This window comes from Rattus rattus, chromosome 2, assembly GCF_011064425.1.
Source record: "Rattus rattus isolate New Zealand chromosome 2, Rrattus_CSIRO_v1, whole genome shotgun sequence".
Taxonomy (NCBI): Eukaryota; Metazoa; Chordata; class Mammalia; order Rodentia; family Muridae; genus Rattus; species Rattus rattus.
The window spans coordinates 89,132,841-89,159,225 of NC_046155.1; the positions used below are offsets into that span (position 1 = coordinate 89,132,841).

At 48.8% G+C, this 26,385-nt stretch overlaps 1 protein-coding gene across 8 annotated transcripts in view; it reads right to left on the minus strand.

Moving 5' to 3' along the window:
- The window catches only part of Mical2 (microtubule associated monooxygenase, calponin and LIM domain containing 2), a 138,728-nt gene that overhangs the window by 8,838 nt on the left and 103,505 nt on the right, over positions 1-26,385 (minus strand). For 2 of the 8 annotated variants that reach the window (XM_032892882.1, XM_032892880.1), the window contains exons 17-25: positions 24,116-24,259; positions 22,646-22,771; positions 21,453-21,671; positions 21,136-21,237; positions 19,591-19,716; positions 13,408-13,515; positions 11,838-12,027; positions 9,599-9,687; positions 8,212-8,314 (exon numbers count right to left, since the gene is read on the minus strand). In XM_032892882.1, the coding sequence (XP_032748773.1) occupies positions 8,212-8,314; positions 9,599-9,687; positions 11,838-12,027; positions 13,408-13,515; positions 19,591-19,716; positions 21,136-21,237; positions 21,453-21,671; positions 22,646-22,771; positions 24,116-24,259 (1,207 nt within the window). Of the gene's footprint in view, positions 1-4,469; positions 4,703-5,697; positions 5,754-7,300; positions 8,315-9,598; positions 9,688-11,837; positions 12,028-13,407; positions 13,516-19,590; positions 19,717-21,135; positions 21,238-21,452; positions 21,672-22,645; positions 22,772-24,115; positions 24,260-26,385 lie in introns of those variants that run through there. The other 6 variants (XM_032892885.1, XM_032892883.1, XM_032892884.1 and 3 more) reach the window with 6 other exon arrangements.

Here is a 26,385-nt window from a genome sequence, read left to right on the forward strand (position 1 = left end):
TGGTGTTTGTCTCATGGAAAGAGACTTCACACAGTGATGACACCTTGGAGATTACCTCGCCAGAGAGACTGCCGCCCTGACCGCCGTAGCAGGGCCACACCTCTGACATCATTACTTAGTTTTCTATTTCTAGTTAACCTCTGTTTAAACTTAGGTCTCCATGAAGACCTCAGAGATGGACTTCAGCATGTGTTGGCCATGGGGGTAGGAGTACAGGGTTGGGGTGAGGTGGATGGTGGTAGCTCACTTGGTGTCTGTATTTTTTTCCTAATATAGTCACAGCTTTCTCTGTTTTTCATGAGTGCTTAATTGGCCTATTGAGGACAAGTGGCTGAGCCTGGTTTGTTAGGACCCCTAGAGTCCAGGCTTTGTCCCTATCAACTCTGGTAACAAGATGGGTAGGGATAGCTGGGAGTTCTGGAAGGTGGTTCTCTATCTTTGACAGCAATTTAGGGAGGCAGGAAGGGAGGCAGTCTTGAGGGGGGGTTAGCCTCTTTCTTGGGCCAGTGTGAGGCAACAATCTCCTCCCAGCACTCTTGGGACATTGGGGTGGTAGGCATTGCCACAGATCCATGATGGAGTCTACACCTGGCTAGGCCTGATGTGGGTTGATGAGACAGATCTGACAGCACTTCTGGGCTGCCACACAGTTGAGAGGCTGGCTGTTCCATCCAGGTGTGCCCTTTGCTAAAGCCTCACATGGGCTTAAAGGATCAAAGACAGCAGTCAACTTCTTAGGCTCACCCAGATCCCAGATCACAATGGTGGGACATTTCCTACTCTACTTATTATGTCCAAGTGTCACCTGGATTCCTATGCTGGAGACAGTGAGGAGGGGAGGGAGAATGAGTGGCCTTGAGACACACTGCTGAATGTGACCCTGGTGTCAAAATTATCATGGGAACAGCTGTCAATTCAGGTGCATCCCTCTGGTGTTTGGGGGGTGGGGTGGGCACCCAAAGCTGCTTTGTCACACAATTTATGCAAGGATGACAACCCTCAGGAAGCAAGGGAGGCACGAAATGGAAGCATTGTGTAGGGATGGCACACAGCATCTACGTTCTGCTTCCTTAGGGCTCTGTCATGAACTATGGCTTGACCCCAGCCAGACCTTCCCAGCCTGAACAAACGCTTCCATCCTCAGAGCAGATTCTGGATGGACCAGGTGTGGGCCCAGGATAAAGCAGACTCAGGCACCAGGCTTTTGAGATGAGTAAGGAGAGACTGCTCTTTGCTGTCTTTTGCTGAGGGAGATGGTTAACAGGAGATGGTTTTGTGAAAACATTGGTGTTGGAGATTGACCTGCTGGAGATGCCTAAGGGATGTCCAGGAAGTCATGGGGCATTGGGGAGAGGCAGTTAGCAACACAGACAGGGTCTCTGTGTTTCCTCTTAGCGGAAGCTCTGGAACACCCCACACAATGCCTTTGACAGGATTCAGGAGGCAGGACTCTGGAGCTGAGACCTGTCTGAGGGGAAATAGCTGGTTGCCTTAAGAGGCTGGGAATGAGAGTACAAGAGAGAAAAGATGATGGCGCCTCCAGCACATCTGGGGCCTCTGACCAGCATCCATCCAGCTTAGGGTATCCAGAGCCTCAGCTTATCTATGTTGAAAGGAAATTTTTCCAGGAGCAGTCCCTCCAGAGAGGTGCCATGCAGAGCTCAGCAGAGCGGCCCAAGTGCACAGTTCCAGGCACTGACCTGGGCTGGCTAATTGATTCCACCTTTCCAAGACTCAGTGCCAGAGGCTTCGTTAGCTCCTGGTACACAGAAGAACCTCACTGTGGGACACAGAGGGAATGAAATTCCAGGGGTCAAAACTGGTACTCTCTGCTTGATACTCTCTGCTCCCTCATAGTGGAGGGTATCACTCTAACTCACCTGTCTAGCACCAGTGATCTTTCTTAAGATCCTCTTTCATATCTGGGTCAAAGGTATGGAGCCTTTTGATATGGAACCTTGGTGGCTATATTGCCTTTCAAGAAATAAACTGTCCCTACTGTCAATCCTAAGCTGATATTTCCCCTTAAAGTCACCTAGGTAGAATAACATGATTCATTTATGTTTCTTTGAGAGACAAGGGAGGGGATTTCCCCAAATGCTTCCTTTTTCTCCTTTAGTGTCTACTTCTTGAATCTGTCTAAATGGTGGTTATTTTTTCATAGCCGCTACTCATTTATCCTTGGGCCATTGCTCAGTAAAGATTAACTTGATCAGTGTCGCTGTGGGAGGTGCCTGGAAAAACCCACTTTCAGTAAACTCTTTAAATACTACGGCAATAAACTTTCATGTTATTATATTTAAGTCAGATTTTTTTTCTCTAGTCTGACTGCCTAGTTATATTTTAATTTTTCTAACTATATTTTCTAACTGATTGATTGATTGGTGTTTTGAGACAGGGTCTCTCCACACATCCCTGGCTGTCTTGGAACTTACTATGTAGACCAGATTAGCCTAGAATTCATGTGGTTTTAAAAATGTAGATATTTGGAACTGGAGAGATGGGTCAGTTATCAACAGTGCCTATTTCTCTTCAAGAAGACCTGAGTTTGGTTCCCAGCATTCACATCTGGAATCTTACAACCACCTTTAGCTCCAACTCCAGGGGATCCAATACCCTCTCTGTCACCCAAGGGCACTGTACACATGTGTATAAACCCATTCTCTCTCTCTCTCTCTCTCTCTCTCTCTCTCTCTCCCTGTCCCCCCACCCCTTACACACACACACACACACACACACACACACACACACAATTTAAAAATATTTAAAATGCAAATGGTCAAATTTGTTTCATGTTTCTCTTACATGAATTTGTTTTTGTTAACAGTTCTGTAATGCAGAATCACTACCTCACGATCTAACAAATATTTATTATAGCACATATATTGCACAAATTTGCCCTGTTAGGAACTTCTTTTGGGGTGGGGAGAGGTTATTTTCTTGACACAGGGCCTCACATAGCCAAGGTTTTTCTTGAACTTGTTATGTAGCTGAGGATGACTTTGAACTCCTGATCCTCCTGCCCGCACTTCCCTAGTATGGGCATTGCAGGATAGTCACGTTGCCTGACTTGTGTAGGAACTTATATTTAATTCTATTAGACCACCTTAGTAATATTAAGTCTTAGGGTCGGGGAGGTAGCTCAGTGGTAGAGTACTTGCCTACCAAAGTCCTGGATTTGATCTCCCCATCACAAAAAATTAAAGTCTTCAGTGTTTTTAGATTAAAAAATATTCTACCAAATACCAATTATGTAGGATATAGTAGTCAGGCCAAATCAAACCAAGACACTCTCTGAGCAGGTCTGAAAAAGCCGACCCAAACAGTTAATTAAGCTTATTTACTTAGAGGACTTTATCAGAGACCTAACACGAGGCTTCAAGACTTTCAAGATTAGCTGGATTTCCTAGCACACAGTAGGTGATCAGCAAAGTTACGTAAATGTGTGAATGAACAAGAGTGTAGACTAGATGAATCAGAATTAAAACACACTGAGACACATACTATTAAACATCAGGAAGGTGCAAGGGCTTTTGGGGCCCTCTGCTATGTCTCCTGGGTCTAGAATGATGATGTGGGCACCAAATGTTACATAGGCAAAGGGATTGATCATCTGTTCATCCCTCTACCTGATTTTTAGTCTCCAATAGTCTTCCTTGAATGGAAGAGGAGATAGGGACCCTGGGTCATAACCTGAGGTGGGCTTGAAGGCAGACTCGGGCATCAGCAGCTGAGCTGGAGCCTGGAATCCCAGAAGTGCTCTCTGGGAGAAGCCAGGACCCTTATAGTTCACAGAGGGCTTTTTCCTGCCATATTGGAAGCCCAACCACATCCAGTCTGGAAATGGCAGAAGCTCCTCCCTGTAGAGATCTGGCACTGTCCAGGGTAGTCAATGGGGACTCCAAGTCCTTCCCCTACACAGAGTGGTCGGGCAGAGCCTGCAGGGCGCTATGCTCAGAGTGGCCAGGTGGGTGGAGCCTCATACCACAGGGTTTCCATGAGTGCCCCTGCTGGTTCACTGTCTTCCGGAGACTGACACCCACTCCTTCCTCCTTATTTTCCTCCCATCACTTGGGTGGACCAGTGAGAACCATGAAAAGACTAATTTTTTTTTTTCTCTATAAGAACCCAAACAGGTGGGGCTTTTGGTAAAGCGCTCAGAGCCATGGCAACCCAGCTTGTTCCTAAGGTCACACTGGCTCTCTCCTCCTCTGCCCAGAGTCTAGAACACCAAAGTACCACACATTTCAGGAAGAGACCCCAAAGCCTGGCACCGGAGTATTGGTGATATTTTTCCAAATATTACCCTTGGGTAATATTTCAGATTGCCCTGGCACAGCCCCAGAGAGTCCCGGGTCACCACAAGTGCAAGCCCCACCAGCAGTTTAGGGGAGGTCGGCTCCCCTAAACCGGTGCCCGTGTTTGAGATTTTAGAAGCTTCCACGGCAAAGAAGAGAGGAAACGGTGGGTTTTATAAAGAACCATATTTATTTTCATTTACAGCATCAAGTATCATAAATAAACCTAAACATCGTTTGCTGTGTGTGTAAAATACAGGGTTCCGTATGGCACTGTAAATGAATTCTCTAGGGTCACAGACATGCCATGAGATGGAGAGGGGACTGTCTAAAGAGGCTGAGAGCGGGGGTGGGGTGCGGGGGAGGGGAGGCTCTCTTTGGTTGACATTTTAGAGAGGGGAATGCTGGAAGAGAAGAAAAGAGGAGAGGAGAGGGCTTTGTACTGGCTGGGCTCTGCGCCAACATAGCAAGCAAGTGCAGCATGCAGGACCGGGTGGAAGCTGAAGAGCAGCGTGGCTCTGGCTGCGTGTGACGTGAGACGGACTCTGGCTGCAGTCTGGAAATGTGGGGCTGGACTCACATCTGCTCTCTGCGGTCACTGCTTCCTGTAGGAGCCCGCGACTGTCATGCTGCTCCAGGTAAATGAGCAGAGACTATGCCCTTTCCAGAGACTGACAGTGGCTGACCTGGGCTACTTCTGGAAGCCAGCCCTTCTCCTGTGACCACTACTGCTCTGATTAAAGCTTGTGAAACAGTAGGGACTTAAGAGCCCAGAGGTACGTGAAAGGCATAGCAAGCCCCTAGGACTAACTATGCTGAACCAGGGGAAGGGTTTGCTATTATATTCACAGCACAGAGCATGGGTCACGCTGGCCCAGGAGTCTGGGAACAAGTATGCTTGTAAATCCTCACCAAAGTGAGTCACTTACGGTCCTGGTCAAAGGAATTAGTAATCTTTGTATTAGGATGGGCTGAAGAAGGTACTCCTAGACATGTCTTTTTTCAGAGGTTACTAAATAGAAGTGTTTTCAAAGGTGACAAGAGCCCTCAGTATTGTCTCACAAACGTGGTGAACCCTTCCATGAAGACCAAAGTCTTTGAAAATGCAATAGAGAAAACATGCACAGAGGCCAGCCCACAGTCAGGAGGAGAAGGGGCATGGGGCATGCACTTGTTGTGGACCCAGGCTGCTGGCTGGGCTCCAAAGAAGGGGAGGCAGAACATGGCTTTCAAGCTGACACCCCTCCCCATGCTGCTTACCACCCGTGTCTAAGGAGTCTGTTAGTAGGCAAGACACTCACAGTTAGCAGAACCACTACGACCGACGCAGAGGATGGGGTGCGGAAAGCGGGTTAGGGGTTAGTACCTCTCTGTGAAAATTGCCAAGAAAATCAGTCACCTTAGAGCAGAAGTGTCAGCCAAGAAGTGGGTGAAGGACTGGAAGGCTGAAACGTACTGGCGGCCGCAAAGTGAGATTGGAAAGAGAAAGACAGAAAGGAGGACTTAGCGAGGGCCTAAAACAAATCCAAATCACATAGGAAAGAACACTGGAGGTGAGGAACAGAGCAACCACTGTCCCTCACAAAGGACTGCCTGCCTAGGAGGGACAAACCTTCCTGGTGGTGGCCAGCTTGTCATTTCCAAGAGTAGATGCCCAGGGTCTGCATAGAAACAGAACTCCATGCTTGTCTGCAAATGTTCCCAGGACCTTCTCTCCCCATGAGCCCCTCTGTCCCCAGTTTTCTCTGGGGTCTCATACTCATCCTCGAGGCAAATTCATCTCCAGAGTATCTGTCTCCCAGGACCTGCCCCTGCTGTTGCCCACCAGGAAGGTTCAAGGTCTCAGAATATACAGATGTCTCAGCCCTGTGTAGACACACCCTGTCTTCCAGAGTAATTCAAACCAGCCTCTGTGTGGCTATAAATGAATTCTTTTTTTTTGTTTTTGGAGAGTTCACTCTGGCTTCCCAGAACATTCCACAAAGTATCCCAGCCCACCCTGAACTGGAGAAAAATCACTATAACATGACCTTGAGAATTCATGTGACATAATGAAACATAATAGGACTCAAGGGCTCCTCCCATCATGCTTGGCCATTAACACCCCAGCTATACTCGGGGCACATACAGTGTACGTCACCACACAGGCAACAGTTCCAACAAGGTCAAAGGTGATGGTTCTCACACACTTGGCCACATCCATGCCTGCCTTTCCCATGTCTTCAGGGCAAAGTCTAGAAGGGTACCCTTCTTTCCCCTCCCTGCAGAAAGCTTACGCCAAAGCTTTCAAGGTCTTTAACTAGACCTTCCTAGTCTTGAGAGTGTATGCTACCAGTGGATGCTCTAAATAGCTGTCTTATACCCAGTGACTGTAGACATGAGAAGTACCTAGAAGGCCCTTAGTAGCCCTCCAGTTGCTCAGCCTGCTTCTGAAGCTAAGCATCACAGACAGGGTGGGGACAGCTGAAGGCTCTTTCCAGAGGGGAAAACACCGTGGGCTTGGAGTCACCCAAAGACCAGATGCTATTCTTTGTCTGGGGCACCGGGAAAAGGTTTTCTGACTGTGTTGAGGAAACATGCACCGTGTCCATGTGACTAAGCACCAGGATGCCACCGGCACTGATCAAGGCCATGCTTCCCAGAGGCAAGTGCCCGGTTCAAAGAACCTAGGGGAGAGGAAGCTGAACCATGGCGGACCCGAAGGGCTTTGGCTCAGCCTGCAGCCGGGGTTGGCGAAAATGACGCCATCTGAAATAGTTTGCCCTCGGCATTGCATCAGCCTGACATAGCTATTCAGGGTCAAGTGCCAAGAGGCTTTCCCTGCAGCACCCATTAGTGGGAGGGGACTATCTGCTTGCCGCACGGCAACCCTGTAGTTCTATGCCATTGGCTATGGTTTGGTGGGCAAGAGGGAAAGCCTCTAGGCTCCCTTTTGATTTCAAAACGTACGAGCAGGGTACCTCTCTCCCATCCTGAGGACGGATAGCTTCGACACTCTGCCGTGCGCTTTGACCACTTTTGGTTTATTTTGCTCCTGCGCTTAACTTCTGTCGACCTCTTTATGTTTTTACATATCTGTGTTTTTGAAACAAACAGACCCAGCACGCACTGTGACCAGGTGGCATCTGGATGAGTAACCAAAAGGCATTGATCACATGACGGTACCCTCTCTTTTGTGACTCTAGTCCCAGCTCATTAACTCTGCTGGCAGCAATGAGTCTCAACACACTGCCAAGCTCAAGGGCCGCGTAAAACTGACCATAATGGTTGAAACGGTTAGAAATATTGATCCTTGTAGAAAAATAGTGCTTTCTTTTTGGCGTATGAAGTTAAAAATTGAAATGTAAACCCAGCAATATGGCTCACTTTGGTTTGAAAAAAAAAAAGAAACAACACAAAGCTGTTAAAAAGAACAAACACATACAAAAATCCTTCATGTTGTCCCTGGCCCTAGCACCATGAATAGATGCTCAATCCTGTCAAACAGGCGGAAGTGGCCGACGTGGGACTCTTTGGCTTGGAGCTAATTGGTTACAGGTGCTGGCCAGAGCCTGAGCAAACTACAAACATCGCAGTCTACACTGGAAATGTTAGGGCACTGTGGGGCAGCCCGCAGCTCACTGCAGCTTCGCTGGGACAAACCTGAGCAGCCAGCTGCGGATGCTCTCCAGGGATTCCTCAGACTCCCTGTACATGGCAGCCAGGACCTCGGAGAAAGCCCAGAGCAGCAGCAGCCCCAGGCTCAGGAGCTCAAACATGAAGCAGTAGTTGTGAGCATTGTCCCTCACATGGTGGCCAGCAGCCTGCAGGAGTCCCTGCATCCACCTAAGCAGGCTCTGGGGCAGGTTGAGCAGGCCTCTTGTCAGCTTGAGAGGCCAGCTGAGTGCCTTCCTAAAGAAGGAGGTGGAGATACCTGGGGGGCTGCCTTCTGGCGTGCTGATGGCCGCCACTGCACAAGAGCTTTCCGCTGGAACGTCTCTCCGAGCTGCTTCCTGCTCCTGCCACGTCCCTTCCTCCTGAGGAAGACAGCAGAGCAAGGACAGTTAGTAAGTGAGCCTGAGGAGGCTGCCTCCAGCCAAGCAGACTGAGCTCCGGTTCTTGGTGTTGAATGTGGGCCTTGCTTGTTTTTAAGGGGGGCAAACTCACCATGCCATTCTCTAGCCTTTGAAATATGCATGCCCATTGGCTTGCACATCTCTTGTACTGATACATAGTCCAAAAATAATTACAAACAGGCATTGGGATTTGTATGCAAATACATTCATTGTAGAAATCTTTGAGAGATAATATTAAACGGCATAAAAGCCCAACAGGATGGAACTACTGAAAGAGATTACTGACTATGCATAAAATACAATATTTTAATAGCATTAGAAATTATACTCCTAAGCAAGGCATGGTGGCACACCCCTTTGATCATAGCATTCAGGAGGCAGAGGCAGGTAGATCTCAATGACTTGGAGGCCAGCCAGGGGTAACGATTGAGTTCCAGACCAGTCAGGTTTACATAGTTAGATCCTGTCTCAATTAAAAAATAAGGTCTTACCTCTGAAATGTCAGCTCCCTACTGCTCTCCAATTCCTTCCCTGCCCCATCCCCACTCCTCGTTGAGTTAGAGTATGGCTAAGTTGCTTAGACAGATCTTAAAGTTCATATGTAGACGAGGCTTGCTTCAAGTTCAAATGCCCCGGCTTCTGTCTCCCAAGTGTTGAGATTACACAGGTGCTGAAGAGATGGCTCAGTGGTTAAAAACACTGGCTGCTCTTCCAGAGGATCTGGGTTTGATTCCCAGCACCCCATGATGGCTCATGACTATCTGTAACCCCAGTCCCTGGGGATCTGACATCCTCTTTTGGCCTCCCTGGGCACCAGGCACAAATGTAGTCCAGAGACATATGTGTAGAAAACCCACTCATCATACATACACTAAAATGGAAAAAAGAAGGAAGAGTCTCAGTAACCTGTCCTTGATAAACTTTCAGTGAAGAAGACGAAACCTAGAAAGCTAGAGAGGTGGGATCTATTCACACAGGGAAACATCTTGGGGGAGAGACAGTACAATGTCAGGTTTTCCAAATGCCAGCAGTCTTGAACAATTACCATAAGGTCAACTGGCGTTATCCCAAGGTAAGTGGTCATAGGTAACTTTACTGCCTTTATTTTTATTTACTTTCCCATTTCCCTAAAGCTACCCCCCTCTGGGGCTAAGGAAGTCTGTCTAACTCTGAGACTGTCTTTAGAGACTTCATCAAGGGGGAGGGATTGCCCCTGCTCGCCCAGCACTGTTGAGACCAACATACCTCTCTTTGCTGATTCAGCTCTGCCCGTCTCTTCCGATGTTTGCTGCTGGTTTTACAGTGAGCAAAATGGAGCTTGCAGTAAAATTTGCCTGTGAGAAAAGATACACACATGCACATGCAGTTTTTCTCTACAGACAACCACTGGAACAAATGTCTATCTTCGTCCAGTCGGAATACAACAACCTTGGAAATCAACCCAGCACGGTTCAGACATGCGCAGGGGCTTATCCACCTGCCCTACAGTGGCTCCAAGATAGGTAAAGCCAGCAATGGGGAACCTCCGAGTGGGGCTAAAGCCACCAGGTAACTCACGATACAGACAAAAGTCAGACTTCTTCAAAGGTCAGCTGTCAGGGAAATAACTAGATAGCTCCTCGAGTATCAATCAGACCCTCAGTATTTCCAGAATCTTGAGGGTCAGGACAGCCAGCCAGGAATGAGAGAAAAGACTCAGGCAGAGTGCATGCTGGGTAAAATGGCACTGCCTGGGACCACTGGGTACCTTCTAGAATAGCCTTCCTGCCTACTTCTACAACAGTAACAATGGTGATGGTAAAAAAAAATAATAATAATAACAGTGGGAGGACCTAATAAATACTTTATATAACTTAACTCATCAGCCCCCACATTCTTACGAGCTAGGAACTGTTATCTCTTCATTTTGTTCTTCTGAGGCAGTCTCTATATGTGTCCCAGCTGATCTGGAACTCAGACTCTTAATGTCCCTGACTCCTGAGTGCTGGGATCACTGGTGTACAATGTCCATACTGGTCCTATCATTATCCTCATTTTTTATATGAGAAGGCTGAGGGACCAAGACTTTAACAGCCCCAAGATTATGTGGTGAGTAGGTGCTACTGTCTAAATTCACCCCAGCAAGGATAGTTTTTGTTTGTTTGTTCATTTATTTTTATTTTGAGACAGGGTCTCTCTGTGTGTCCTTGGCTGCCCTGGAACTCATTCTGTAGACCAGGCTGGCCTTGAACTCAGAAATCTGCCCTCCTCTGCCTAGCGAGTGCTGGGATGAAAGGCATGTAGGATAGTTTTAAGATATACAATTAGAAGCACTGTGTCCTATTGTCCTACATTGTATATGACATAAAATCAAAGGCTTAAGGATTAAAAGTAATCTCTCGGGGCTGGAGAGATGGCTCAGCAGTTAAGAGCATTGGCTGCTCTTCCAGAGATCCTGAGTTTAATTCCCAGCAACCACATGGTGGCTCACAGCCATCTGTAATGGGATCTGATGTTTTCTTCTGGCACGCATGTATACATGCAGAAAGTGCACTCATACACATAAAATACAAATCTTTTTTAAAAAAAAGTGATCTCTCTGTACAGTGAATATATTGTCTTTGCTGATGAGCTCTGGTAGGCCACTTACCCAAAGAGGTGCTAATATTAAGGCCAATTTTATAATTCATATTTTTGGATATGTGCAGGTAGGTATACGTATGTGTGTGGGTAGTTATGTGTGTGTGTAGATTAGGCCATAACCTCAGCCATAGTTCTTCAGGTACCATTTACCTTGGTTTCCTGCTTTTGTTCTGAGGAAGGGTTTCTCCCTGGAACACATGGAGTAGGCTAGGCTGACCAGCCAGAGTCCTGAGGATCCACTCGTCTCCCCAGTGCTGGGATTATGAGCATGCACCAGCATACATTGCTTCTCTTTTTCCTTCTGTTCTATTCATTTGTTTTGAGGCAGAATCTCAGTATGTAACCTAGGCTGGCCTCAAACTTCAGAGACCAACCTGACTCTGCCTTTCCAGTACTGGGATTAAAGGTGTGCACTGCCACACCTGCTCATTTAAACAGAACACGGGTTCTGGGGACTGGACTCAAGCCCTCATGGCTGCAAGACAAGCACTTAACTTAAGGAGCAATCTCTCACCCCGCCTGCTTTATTAGAATTCCATCATTCATGAAGTTCTTATTACACCATTAATGCTGGGCGTGTCACACGGTTTATCGGGTTTATCGGGCCTCACAGGTGCCACGTGAAGTGGTGGGGCTGAATGAGAGAGAGCGCCCTCGGCAGACAGCAGGTATCATCGTGTCTGGTGCATTGTGGGTGCCGAAGGCTTCAGTTCTCTGTGGTAGCATCTCCCAGTTTCCCTAAGCAGTGTGTTCCTGTTGGTAAGTGCTGGGTGTCCTAGAGCTGCCACCCACCACTCACCAGAACAATGCCACATCTGAGACCAAGGCCAGAGGCCAGTGCTTTCCTGGCCCCCAGGGTTACCTTCATCACAGTCAAAGGCATAGGCAGCCACACGTAGGATGGCTGCGCAGACGCTGCATCGGAAGCACTCTCGGTGGAAAAAGTGGCCCTCAGCGCTCAGCCGCTCCATCAGGTACACGCGCTTCTTACAAAAGTAGCAGGTGTCCCTGCCGCCCAGGCTCAGGGGGAATTCCGCCTTTCGCAGGGATTCCTGTGGGCAGGAGAAAGAGCAAAGTGCTGGGGCTGAATAAGTCTTCAAAGGCCAGGCCTAGGCTTGTTGAAATTCTTTAAAAAGAAAAAAAATCACAGGGACTTCTGGGCTCTTGGCTGCAGCTTATGTCACTGCAAAGAAGAACATGGTACAGTGGGACCCTCCCCACACGACCTCCAGTCCTGCAGGGCTTCTTCCCGGGCTGATCTAAATGAGCGAACAACTTGCCCGGATATATCTATCTAGTGTTACTTTCTTAAGCCCTAGAGGACAAGTGTCACTAGGTATGACAGTGATAATGTGTGACGGACAGTGGTAATATGTGATGGTCAGTGCTAGTCGTCCCCTTTATAGACTTTAGTATCACCTGGGAGATGGGCTTCTCTATATGCTTATGGTGGATTACCTTGATGAGTTCCTGAGTGGGAAGACCCACCCACTGTGAGTGGTACCATTCTCTGGCTAGGAGTTCACACTCTATTGATAGAAGAGCAGTAAGCTTGAGTCGACCTCTCTCTACTTCCTGACTGGGGATGCAGCATGTCCAGCTGCTTCAAGTTCCTGCGTGACTGTGGCCTTGAACTGTGAGCTGAATAAACCTCCCTGAAACCGTGTTTGTCAGGTTACCTCATCACGGCAATAGGAAGAGCAGCCGAGACAGGGTGTGCTATATGTCTTTGCCCCCTGCAGTAATCAGGGATGTGAGTGATCGGGGAGCACCGAGAATGATGGAGATCGAGTGAGGACTGCGTGTGACCTCAAATCCATTCAAGAGAGTGCAGGGAAGGGGTGTTTGTGCTGTCTTATAGTTCCCTCCTTACTCGCAATGGGGGGGAGAAGAGCTGGAGCAGACTGGTGCTGGGCCTCCTCAGCCTGTGCAAAGCCCCCATGACTTGACTTGCAACCAGCACTTGCCAGGCCAGTCCCCCCCAACCCCATCCCTGTCCAAAGGAAAGCAAATCAACTGTGACCAGTGACCAGTGTTGCTGATAGCAATATGCCACCTAGATCGAGGACGGAGAGAGCCAGAGGGAAGACACGCTCGCCCTGTTACTCATGTCTCAGTTCCCAGGTCTGCTTAGGTTGACACTAAACACTGAAGGTGGGGCACTTGTCTAACATCCCTGAAAAGCCTGATGCTGAATGGATCCTGAAAGCCATGGATAGCAGGGCACATGCCTCACTTGGAAAATCAACCACAGGGACCCAAGGGAAGTTAGTCTTTGAGGAAATGTGGCTTCCTCCAACCTCTGCTGGATCCAGCAGACTTTTAACAACCTCTTGTTCTCTGAGAATTGTTCCCTTTCAGTTTTCCCACACTCTTGCCCAGGGAGGCTGGGCAAATATTTTTAGGTTGAGGCTGACAGTGCATTTCCTTACCAGGTCTGGAGAGGTGGCCTGTGTCTTAGGTCTGTGATCATTCAAGTACAGATTGACCAGAACTTCAGCTGCAGCCCCTATTCCGCTGGATACCTTCCCTACTGTCAGCTAGCCAAGAGCAGAGGCAAGGAGGCAAGGGAACAGATAAAAGGAAAGGCAGTTAGCACCCAGCGGGAACATAGGGCAAGGTAAAGGGCTCCTGCCCATAGGAAAGTGGAACCCCAGAGTTTCCAGAGGTAAACCAGATCACCAGGAGTAGATGCCAGAGTGATGGAAATGGACAGAAGGAAAGACGCCAAAAGCTGGTGGTAGCAAAAGGAATAAAATGCCCATTTCTCCTCCTCTGAGTTATGTAGGATTGTCAAATCACAGAGATAGAGCCAGGGCACAGTGACACGTCTGGATTCTCAACACTCAGGAAGCAGAGGCAGGAGAATTGCTGTGAATTTGAGGCCAGCCTAAGTGATATAGTATGATCTAGACCAGTCTGGACTATAGAGTGAGGTCCTGCCCCCAACTCAGAAAACCAAGCCAAACCAAACCAAACCAACCAAACCAACCAACCAACGAACCAACGAACCAACCAACCAACCAACCAACCAACGAACCAACCAACCAACCAACCAACCAACCAACCAAACAAACAAACAAACAAAACCAACAACAGACCATAGACAATGGTTCTCCAGGGGTTGGAGGTCAGCATTTGCTGTTAATGGGTCTTTTATTTTTATTTTTTATTTTATTTCAAGATGCAACAATCTACATTTTCCTAGTGAGTGAACCAAGCCTGGAAGCTCATTGCTTTATGCCACACCTTAGAACTGGTCCAGAATGGTGCTAGATCTTAGCCCTGCCCCATAATGTGCTCAGCAGCATCCAGGAAGACAGCTCTCTTGGAGGGATGGCTACAGACCAGCATCACTGGACAGCTCAAATAGGGGATGGGATAATCCCACATGCCAACCCCCTTCCTAAGAGCTCTGACAGACCACACTGGGAAGGTTTAGTCTGGAGGTGAGCGATGCATAGCCCAAGAGGCCAGAAGTACTGCTTGTGATCCCCAGGACACAAGGGAGGCTTCAAGACATTGCTGCCTTCCAAATTCAACCTCTGAGAGGAGTGGCCAGAAGGAGCAGCCATTTAGACTGGCAGGACACTTGTAACAGTTGCCTCAAGTAATGAGTCTTCTGTGATAAAACCACACCTTCCATCCAAACCCAAGCCTGCTCTTGGAGGCCAAGTCTAATCTGGTGTTACCAGACGAGAACAAAGCAGGAAGTCCAGGGAACTAAAACTAAGCATGGATCCCCTCCTGGAGCAGAGTTACTACTGTATCCCAGCATCTGAAGTTAACTCTTCAGGTCCCTGACAAAGCAGGGATCTTGGGGTGAACAGAAAGGAAGTTAAGCAGGCAGGAAAAAAAGACTGCAGAGGCCCTCACACCTTTGGCCATTCTAGAAGCAGTACCATTGAGAGCAGTTTGGATAGTTACTCAATATAAGGAGGGTTTGGGGGTGGTGGTGACTATAAGGAATGTGGCTTCAGGCTGCTGATGGCCAGGGGTTCTGATATTTCTAGTGTCGCTTGAAGCCTCCAAGGAGCCTGTGCAAAACCTTCATGACTTAACCTGCAAGCAGCTGCGGCCAGGGCAGGCACGTCCCTGCCCCACCCTGCCCTGCCCACAGGTCTAGCCTGGGGAAAATAAGAATTTTGCTTTGACATAGTCTCTTCCTACTTTTAGGAACCTGCGCTAGCCAAGAAATCTGGCTTCTTCTTCCAGGCAGGTTCAGGTGTGTTGGGTCCACACAATAAGCCATTATTTGTCTGACATTTCATCCTCTGGTAGGACCCCCAACTCAGATAGAGAGGTAAAACACAAGGCTTGCTTGAAAAATAAAGAGGGTGGGGAGACTAGCTTTCTCCCATGCACTGCCTGCCCAGCCTCCTATGATGTGAACTGGCTCCAAATCGCTCTCCCAGAAAGGAGATGAGGGAGGCCGAAACATCCACGGCCTGTACCTGCCTCTCGATGGAGCTGAGATGGAGCCTGTCTTGTCTGAGACTAGAAATCCAAGTCTCTAATGAGACCTCATTAGCTACTTAGCTAATAAGCACTTTATGCCACTGAACTTCTAAGCAATCCTGTCTTAGGGAAAAATCACTGAAGCTTGCAGAGGACTTTGAGGGTGCTGGGAGTGTCCCCCAAACACACCGGGGTAGTCACAGCCTGTTCGGGTTATTCTAATCAGCTGTGCAAGCCACCCAGCAGCTGTGGGGAGCTGGGAGACAGTAATGTCCAAAATGAAGACCACACCCAGACTTTTCACTCTGAGCTAACTAGGCTGGCAGTGGGTCTTCCCTTCCGTCTGCCCTTCCCACCTGGTGGGAACCATCCCAGATCACTGAGCCATGAAAGGGACTTCCAGAGGTTGCAAGGAACTCAAAGGATGGAGACTTGCCTCAAGGGATGAGAGAGTCTTGAAAGCTAGTCAGGACCAGCACGAACGTGAGCATTACTCTGAAGATTGGGGGTTATCTCCTAAAAATTATTTTAGATTTATTTATTCTATGTGTATGAGGGTTTGCCTGCATGCATGTCTGTGCACTATGTACGTGCCTGATGCTCTTGGAGACCAGAAGAGAGTATCAGATCCCCTAGAATTGGAGTTATAGATGGTTGTGAGCTACCAGGGTATTGAGAACTGAACCCAGGTCCTCTTAACTGAGCCATCTCTCTAGCTCCCTCTCTCTGTTTCTCGACAGGAGGAAGACAGCCTTGACTCAGTGAGAGGAGACTGTAACCCAGCCTCTGCCTGGGAACTGCATTTTCACCATCTTGGGAGTTACCAAGTGGCCTGTCTTCTGAGCAAGGGAAATGCAGAGACTTGGAGAGAATTCATCGTGGGGTAAACACAGCAGAAGAGCCACACATTCTTAGCATGAGATTCACATACACTGAATAGCCAGCCACATGTGTTTGTGGGGTTAGGGGATGGATGAAGGGAACGTTGGTGAACTGTCTAGGAAGAATTTATGTAAATGTGAAACTGGACAATCTGATGATTTAGCCAAAAAAAATTTAAAAATGAGGAATTTTAGACTACCCTGGGACTGTTTTTGCAGTGCTTACATAACTTCCAATAGTCTTATAATTTTTAAGAATTTGAATATTTTTCAGTATTTGCTGTTCCTTTTGCATTCAAACTATTTTTCAGTGAATTCATTAGAATGAGACACAGAAGGTTGGTTATTTGGGGCAGTGCATCATCTCACATGACCTTTGACCATAACCTCTGTGAGCCTTAGTTTTCCCAACTCTGAAATGGGGAGATGCTCCCAAGCTGGTAGGGTTGTGGAAGCCTCCTAAAAGACCCTGGGTAGGGGCTGGAGAGGTGACTCTGAGGTTGGATGCCTTACTCTTCCAGAGGACCCGAGATTAGTTCCCAGTACCTACGTCAGGTAACTCACAACCATTTTTTACTCCAGACTCAGGGAATCCAGTGCCTTTTTTCTACAGGCACCCACAAACAGCACACACTCATACAGACACACGTGGACACTGACACAGTACAAATGACTTTGGGAGGAGCTTCACTAGTGCTGGCCACCTAGAGGTCCTCAGCAGGTAAGGTCTAGAGAGACTGGAGCACATGTAGTTTGGAGTTCTGGCTTTTAGATGGCTTTCTTCCTCTCCCTCAAAAACAAAACAAAACAACAGCATAACAAACAAACAACCCCCCCCAAACCAATCAAAGAACAAAAACATCTGAATTACACATCTATTTCATGATGGATGGCTGGGGTTGGCCTGGGAGATGGAAAGGCAGAAGTTCAAGCCCACAGAAACCAGGGACAAAGCTCCAGAGGCAGGACCATCTCAAAGCCGATCTCTCCATCCCCAGACATGGAGCTTCCCATGGACAGAGTCTGTGGGCTGGTAGGTCTGACAAGGCTGCATCCATCTGGGTCAGAGAGATCATTGGACTGCGATTGAGAACCGTGGACCCCAGGATTCTCCGTAAACCTTTCTCTTCTCATCTGCCTCTGCCTCTGCTCAGTTCTCACAGACACAGGACGGCCCTTCTTGCTCATTCCACTTCATATTGTTCCGTGTCCCCAGCGCCCTAGACTCCTGCTAGTGCTGTAACTCTCCACAGCAGTTATCATCTTACCTTGTGACATATACGACTTATTTATACATCACATTACTATTGGCTTTTCCTCCTACTACAGCACAGCCTCTTTAGTGTAGGGACTTAACTGATTCATCGATACAGACGTCAAGAGCCTAAGTATCCAACCTGAGTTTAATAAATACTTGAGTGAATGAAGGTTCACTCAGTAGCTTAGTGAGAGACTTCGGTTAAAAACTGCCCAAGAGCCTGCCAAGAAAGACCTTGGAAGGGCCTCTATGATGGTGTGACAGGGATAAGCTTACTAGTGACAAGAGTCTGTCAGACCCAGGTTCTATCTCCTGCTATCACTTAGAAGGTAGAGAGAACTTCTTGAGGGTAGATGAAAATCAGGGACAAAGAGGGGTAGGGCTTTGCCAAGATCAGCTTTGAAGGGCCCAGGGAATAGAAGAGGGGCTAGGCACTGAGACTCAACGTGGCTCTGGCTGACTACTGAAGTCACCGCCTGGCCTGTGCTTTCACTCTTCACCCCTGTCATTCCATCAAGATCAAGGGTGGAGGTGATGTTTCCCATGGCAGGAAATAGCTCCCTTGACAGAAAGTCTATCCTGAGACCTTGCTGATGGTGCTGGCAAAAATGCCTGTGTCCACTCATATAGCTCACCACACTGTAAGCCCGGATCTCCCTTTACATTGGGAGTGGGGAGAGTGGAGGCCCTGATAGGCCAGGGGGCTTAAAGGCACAGCTGACGGACACGCTGACACTGCCTAGGGGGCAGCTGTGTTGGTACTGTGACCGTGACTGTTTAGTGACACTGGAAATAGGAGTGTCCGTGTCATCTCCTCCTGGTCTTTGGCAGAGCTTTATGCCCCTAGGGGGAACCCAAGGGCAGCCAGGTAATAAGATTTCATCTTTCTTTGGAGATTCTTCCCACACATATCTCCCTACAGATGTTCCGGGTGTCAGTGGGAAGAGAACTCTGTTACAAAACAAGGGGCAACTTGGAGTCGTTTGCTGAGTCAACAGCACGAAGCCGGAGGTATATCAGCTCAACAGCACAGAAGCAAACAAGGAATCAGGGACCTTCAGTCCTGCTTGCTGACCTCTGCGGGAGACAGGCCAACAACAGACCGTGGGTTGGCTCATCTCCAGAGGTTAAAAGTGTGCCCTGGACCCAAACTAACTCTTGTTCACAGAACAGTTCGCTCTCCACTGAGCCACAGCTAGCTCCCGCCTCTCTCCCTCTGAGCTGTCTAGCTTCTGTATTGCTACCTAAACCATCCTTCGAGAACATAGGGTGGATCTTTCAGGAGCTCCCTGTAGCCCAGTCAGAAGATCAAACATGCCGACCGTGCCATGTGCTACCCTCCGCACATCCTCACACACTGTCACCACAAAGCTGGTGACATCAGACATCCTGCCCTCTCATCTCATGTCAGCCATGTCTGCCTACCTCTACACACACTGGCCACTTCCTACCACACCCTAGCTCCACACCTCCGTGTAGAAAACTATTCCTGTGGAACCTTCCACACAGATCTTCTATCATGCCTCTCAACTCTCCGCAGACTTCTTCCTGTTCCTATAATCTTGCCCAGTATACATACATCTTACAAAGTTCATGAATAGTACTGTATTAAGCTTACTGTGTTAAATTTTCATTTGCTTAGGTCAGGCCTACTACAATATCAGAAACTCCACATATTAAACGTGTGGTTATGCTTAAGATGGGGGGAGGGGTGTCTCTGTTCAGTTGACAGCAAGGGGTCCCAAGCTTCTCTTTATTTTCTCAGTGCCTGGGCAGGGCCTGGCATCTGAGTCCCTGATGAATGTTTTATGTGTGAGAGCGACGCTCACAGTGTAGGCTGGAGCTGTATGTATATGCTAACACAAAGCCCAAGCCGGATCTAGGGCTTTTGTACAGTGTCTAACCAACTTCCATCCCAGCCAAGCCTAGCTCCAGATGTTTGGCTGTGCCGGCCAGATGGAGCCCGAGAACAACTCAGAACATGCAGGGGTGGGGAGGCGATGATCCAGGGAGACTACCTTTCTGGCAGGAGAAACAGAGTCGGCAACGGGTGGAGAGGGAGCAGCGGCTGGATCAGGAGACGGGAGGCAAGAGGGAGGAGATGGCGGATGAGCGTGAGGCACACGCTTAGACAGGAGTTTATCCTGAATGGAACAGAGACAGAATAAAGATAGGATTATAGCTGTGGCAGGTGTACCAGTCGTGCCTTTGACATACCCATGGAGGAGCAGACACTGAGGCCTGTGTCTCAGGATGACAGAAGTGTGTCTTTGGAGCCAAGCGGGATTGTGCGGCTCCTGACTGAACTGCATTCTGCTTCAGTTCCAGCTCCCCGAAAAACCCCAAGGAGACCCATTCTGCTCCTGCCTAGAGCTGCCCCAGACTGCGGTGCTCATGAGAAGCCTTCATAGAGTTTGGTATGAGGGAGCAGCTGCAGGCTTAGGAGGGGAGAAGCCTGAGCCAGCCAGGGCAGACTGCCACAGCCGGGGCTTCTGCAGCTGTAGGCACATACTTGCTGGCCTGCTGGAGGCTGCTAGAACCTTGGCAATGAACTCAGTGCAGAGCATCCCTCTGTGCATGACTCCAGTGACAGCTGGAGACACAAGAGGAGGCTGGCAGAAGCTGGCCGAGATGTGTTCTAGAGACAGCTTGCTGAAGAAGGAGGATTTCACAAGTATACTCCCACCCCACCTCCGGGGCTTCACTACTAAGCTTTCAGTTCCTGCTATGCAAACACCTTCTTTTTCTACCGGTTTCTAAACCAGTAGGCAGTCTGGAGGAAGCTGTACTTCCAGGCAAAGTTTCTTGCATTAGCTTAGCATCCCTGCTTTGAAGATGAGCTTGAGGCATAGCTTGGGCTCACCATTTGGTGCCTCCCTGATTGGGAGGGATGAGCTGTAATCCCCAAACATTTGGCTCACTTTCACCTTTAAGGCTCTTAAAGTCCAGCAGTCCCTACTTGCAGCGACTCTCAGGAAGCTCAAAGTCTACTTAGAAAGGATCTAAGCACACAATGTATCCACATGCCACATGCATCCCAGGATAACTAACAGTATGAGCAGGCACATCTGCGCATGACAGCACCATATCTCAAAGTCAAAAGACTGGATACATTTGACTAGGGCTGCTCCCTTTGATTTAATGTTACTTTGTTTTCACTCAAGGTTTCACTGTGTAGCTCTGGCTGACCTGGACCTTCCGTAAATACCAGGCTAGCCTCAAACTCAAAGGGATCTATCTGCCTTTGCCTCCTGAGTGCTGGGATTAAAGGCATGTGTCACTATACTCAGCCCTACTAGGATCTTAAAGGTCATGTTTTTGCTGGTTAATGGTTTCTTTTGACTTGGGCTTATTTTCCTGTCTCCATTTTCCTTTGTTGTAATGTGTCAACTATCTAAAAACTATGTATTTGGGTCTCTTAGATACAAGCTCAAATTCATCAGTGGCTTTAAAAGTGAATTTCTTCTCGAGCTATAGAAAAGCTTCTTCTTGACTGGGTCCACGGCTACCTGGTTAGACCCCCGAGCCCTGGTTCCTGAAGACGCAGAAAGTCCCTGGTTTACCTGTGGTAAATCTCCGTGTCCAAACATGGAGGCCAGGTGAGCTGCCTTCTCTTTAATGTTCTTTGTGTGAAATTCCCTGTTAGCCAAGTTCTGGGCCCTCTTCTGCAGTCAAGGTGAGAAAGGAGAAGGATAGTGACAGTGGCCATGAGGGTTGCCTCCAAGGCAGAGGGGAAGGAGCGAGTCAGGTTTGTCTCCTCACACACAGGAGACAGAAGACAGAAGACAGGCAGGGAACCAGAAGGGAAGGGACCCACTGCGGGTGGGGTGAGGAGCAGGTAGGATGGGACATGGACTCGGCAGACAGAGAGGACGGTCACCTGAAGGACCTTTTCTTCTACTTGCTGCAGCCGCCGCAGCACCCCGGACAGGGCCAGTGCCCCTTGGCAGGTGGGAGGCAGGGTGGCGAGATTTTCAGCCCCACCCAGTTGCAGGTCTGACTTGGCCCTGGCTCTCCAGGGTCTGCCGGGGCACTCGCCACTAGCAGGTACTTGATTGAGTTCTCTGAGCACCTGTCCTGTTGCCACCGTGGAGGAGAACTGAGAGAGAGGGGGACGTCAGCTTTCTTCCCATTATAGGCCCCACCTCCATGAGGATCCACCATGAGGACCAGAGACAGAGGGCACAGCAGCAGGTGCCACCTTGAGAAAGGTCCCAGAGTAGCCTGGGTGGGGGAGGAGCTTCTGCACTTGTATTGGTACCCCAATACCCAATAAGCAGTACTGGGCCTAAGAGCCCCCCAGACAAACTTCTATAACCCCTGTTTCCATGAGATTCATATTCTGAGACTGCCTAGGATGTCTTAAGGATGGTCTGGCCTGTCCCTTTAGAAACTGCGATTTATCTGCGCATACATGAGGGTTTCTTACCCTCAAAGGGCTGGTAAGCACACAGACACACAGTTGCTACATTAGACCTGCACTGACTGCTCTCTCCTTTGCTATGAGAGCACCCAATACCCAGTGCTGACCAGATGACCCTGGGATTTATGGGTCCTCATCCTGACCCTGTCTAGACTCCAAAGCCAGCGATGGGACATGCCATAGTTTCTCCAAGCAGGCTCTGGCTGCTCAAACATCTGGAAAGGCTATTATCATGCCTCAGCCTCATCCCTTCAGTGGGTGTCCCCATGAGGCCCACTCTACTATTACTTTTTCAACAACTTGAAAGCCAGCGTATTCACTAGCTCTCTGTACTAAGTCATGACAAGATTCCCCAAAGTGCCATATGGAGTTGCTTACTCTCCCCACTCCCAACCCCTGAAGCAACAGCATCAAGAGTGAGTGTGGATGGCTGAGGAACACCTGTGACAGTCTGAGGGACCAGTGGCATATACGTCAGGTGGCCCTAGGTTTTTATCCATAAGGACAGTGATCTTATCCATAAGGGTAGTGCAGGGATTTCCCATTCATTCATATTTGGGGGCTAGAGGGAGCCAAGGATCCCACCCCTCAGCTCAACTCCCCCCCCCCCTATGCTTTACGGAAATACTATCCACTGGAAAGAACCCTACCTGCCTTTTTAGAGGAGGTGGAAGCCTGGGAGTGGACTCCTCCAGCTTGGGGCAGTGAGAGGTACCAGGAGGGCGAGAGGCAGAACACAGGACAGGCTTACCCATGCCTGAGACCCGGGGGCAGTCCTGAGAGTAGAAAGGCAGGTCCACAGAGGCAGCCCCAGGAGAGACAGCAAAGAAAAGGCAAGTGAGACCCAGGCATGTGGAGGGAGGACCGGAGAAACAGGGAGGAGGAGGTACAGTGTGGAGGAGCAGAGATGGGGCTGGCTAGGTTCCTGCAAGCCTGGCCCAACTGGGAAACTGGATCCCTAGCTCTGCAAGCATGTGGATGGACAAGTCCTGTAGTTCCCTGCTCTGGGACAACGTGTGAATCCCACAGGCCTTGCTTTTGGCTCAAACACAGGGCTCTGGGCCATCATTGCCAGCCTACACCATGCTAGGGTGTCCAGTAGAGTCCTCCCAGAAACAGAGAGCGTCTTGCCCACTCCAGGACAGCAATGTCCAGGCCAAATGGACAGAGGCCTCCCTAATACTAGTCAGGCCTCCAGAAGGGACTGTTGAAACCCTGTTTAGACAAAGACAGGACTCACGGAAATTGCCCTTTTGTAACAAAGCTACTTCCTGGGGAAGGTGGTTATTCAGGAGAAGTATGGCTCATCCCAAGACCAAGGAGCCATTAATGAAGAGACTGTCCTCCACAAAATGAGCTAATTTCTGTCATGGGATTGGTGTCCTCTGCACACAAAGGGAATCTGACCCCAGAGTTTTGTAGTAATGACAACATATCATAATATGACAACTATACACAAGGCAAGTGAAGAGAGCAGCCAAGCTGTGAGCACAGACCTCAGGTAAGTGAGTCACAGAGGACTCAGCAGCCTGAGGCACAGCAACAGGCTGCCCTGGCCAGGCACAGCACCCCGTCAGAGCCTGCTGGGGCACGGGGAGGGAACACTGAGGAGGTTGGTCAAGTCCTTGTTATCTTAGTCAGTGCCTCTGGCTGGGGTGCCTCACTTCACCATGGACTGGGGCAGTGCTCTCCCCCACACAGTCTCTCAATTCCGTTGTCCCATCTCACATTGGCTACAAATCATGGTTTGAGTGCAGGACCAAAATAGAAAGCGCATTTAATTACTGCAAAATGAGCACCCAGCAAACTGTGGCTCATGGGTCTAATCCAGGGGCCTGGTTATGTAAATTGGTTTTACCGGAATGCCAACCCACTTCCTTGTTGAGGTATCCACAATGGAGAAGGACTAAATGCTCTAGCAGGACAGTATGACTCCAAAGTGGAAAAGAACTGCTACCTGCTCCCATGGAAACATCTGTTACCAGGAGGCTGAAGGGTATTTATTTATTTATTTATTTGTTGTTTTTTCTGTCAGATCCAGATGGTGAGCTTCAGGCAACTCTAGCTGGAAAGATTCTGCCACCAGGGGGGTAGGTCCAGCGACCATGTGGTAGCCTTACCTGTTTCAAGGCTGAAGGGTTCCGAGTGTTCTCCTCAAACTTGGCTAGCAGCTGATTGGCCATGTACTTGACTTTGTTCTGATTGCCACTTTCTTTAGCATACTCTTGGCTGGAGCCCAAGCTCCGGCTGGAGAAGGCTGGTAGCTGCAAAGATTAAGGCACACATTGGAATCCAGGCACCATCAGAGAAAAGGGTCCTCCAGGAGTCCAGGCAACAGGGGTGTGCCCTAGAACTGAGGCTCATAGCACAGTGTATGTGTCTAATGAGGGGGCGTGGCCAGCTTGGGAGCCCAGCAGTTAAAAGTTGGAATTCAGACTCTTTCCCTCCAGCCCTGGGACCTTGGTGCTTTAGGTCTCGGAATTTGCCCCATCTACTAAATGGGAAGGATGTCCCACTTCAAGAGGTTCTTGCAAAAAAAAAAAAAATCAGTTCTTAAAGAGAGGTGTTACATAAAACAGTTTCCAAAATGCATCGTTTGGCTGAGAAGTGGAGAGAAATAGAGAAATGTGTGTGTGTGTGTGTGTGTGTGTGTGTGTGTGTGTGTGTGTGTGAGAGAGAGAGAGAGAGAGAGAGAGAGAGAGAGAGAGAGAGAGAGAGAGAGAGAGAGAGAGAGAGAGAGAGAGAGAGAGAGAGAGAGCTGGGTTATCATAAGCACAAGCTTTAAGGCATTTTTCTCTACTCCTCTGTACTCCTTTTCCCAAGTCCACCCACCACTCTAACCTTTAAATAAAAAACAACTCAGAAATAACTTTAGATTTACACAGAGGGTACAAAGAAGCACAGCTTTCTCTTGAGCACCCTTCCCTGCTGCCTTTGATATAGCTTCAGGAATAACCACAGCACTGTTATCAGAGCTGGGGAGTGGACGCTGGCTTAACGCTGTGATCTGGACCGGGGGCTCTGTTTGGATTGTGTCAGCTTTTCCGTTCCCACCCATCTTTGGTTCTAGGCTCGAATCCAGGATCCCACACATTTAGTCATCTTGTCTCCTGTGTCTCCTCCATCCAATCTCTGGCATTCTCTGTCTTCCCAGGCTCTTACGCTTCTGAAGGGCACTTGGTGGTTATTTTATAAAGGATCCTGACTCTGCGTTGGTCTGACGTGTTCTCACATGTAGCCTGCACTGGAGGTTCTGTGGTTTCACAGCACAGGGGTGAGGGGAGCTTCACACCCATCCTATGAGAATTCATGATGGTGACCAGACTGTGAGGGATGATGAAGACCTCACTATGATGGTTTATAAAACCGAGTTCCTTCTCATTCATCTGCTAATTAATAACATTTGAAGTTCCTAGCATTTCCTAATGTCTTTTCCTGTTCCGTGGAATCTTTGCCCACACACTTCAGAACACAGGGAGGGGGACTTCGCCAAGTGAGGGTGGTCGGCCATCTCATTGAGGCAGTGAGTCTTCCCCACTGGAACAGTGTTCTGGAGGTGGTAAAGATGCACTCATTCAGAAGAAACACATGAGAAGACACAAGCTAAAGTTGACTGGGAAACAAGATCCCAGAGAGAAATAGCCTGGGATGGGAGAGTGGAGTTGTGTATGCATGGCTTGGCCAAGCATTGGACAAACACAAAATGGGGCGTTGCTTTAGTGCATGAAGTGTGGCTTGCACATGAATGTAGGCTCAAGGGGGAGGAGGTACTGAGCGAACACGGTTTGCACAAAATCAGTCAGCCAGCACAATCACTGCTGCCCCAATAATATTTCTGAAAACCAGATTTGACTTGTTGAGTCCAGGGCCTGTATTTTTCCTTCATTTTTATTTTTAAAAAATGGTGTGTGTGTGTGTGTGTGTGTGTGTGTGTGTGTGTGTGTGAGAGAGAGAGAGAGAGAGAGAGAGAGAGAGAGACAGACAGACAGACAGACAGACAGACAGATAGACAGACATGCGCATGTATGGCTGTGGAGGCCTGGAGAGGGCATTAGATCCCCTGGTGCTACAGTTTTAGGCAGTTGAGAGCTATCTTTTGTAGGTACTGGGAACTACACTTGAGTCTCTGGAAGAGCAGTGAGCTTTCTTAACTTCTCAGCCATTCTCCTCTTCCCTGAAGCCACAGTTCTTGATGGGATCACCCCCAAAAGCTCTGGGAACAGTTCAGAGGGGGACAGTGAACATGTTCATGTTGCAAGATGTTATCAGAAAATGAGGGAAAGAGTGGGCAGCGGGGCTCTATCAGGGTGGGCTGCTGGCTTGACTGACAGCTCACTTGCCGGGAGGCGGGACAAGTCTGAGCCATGAAGAATAAAGTTTTACAAAATAC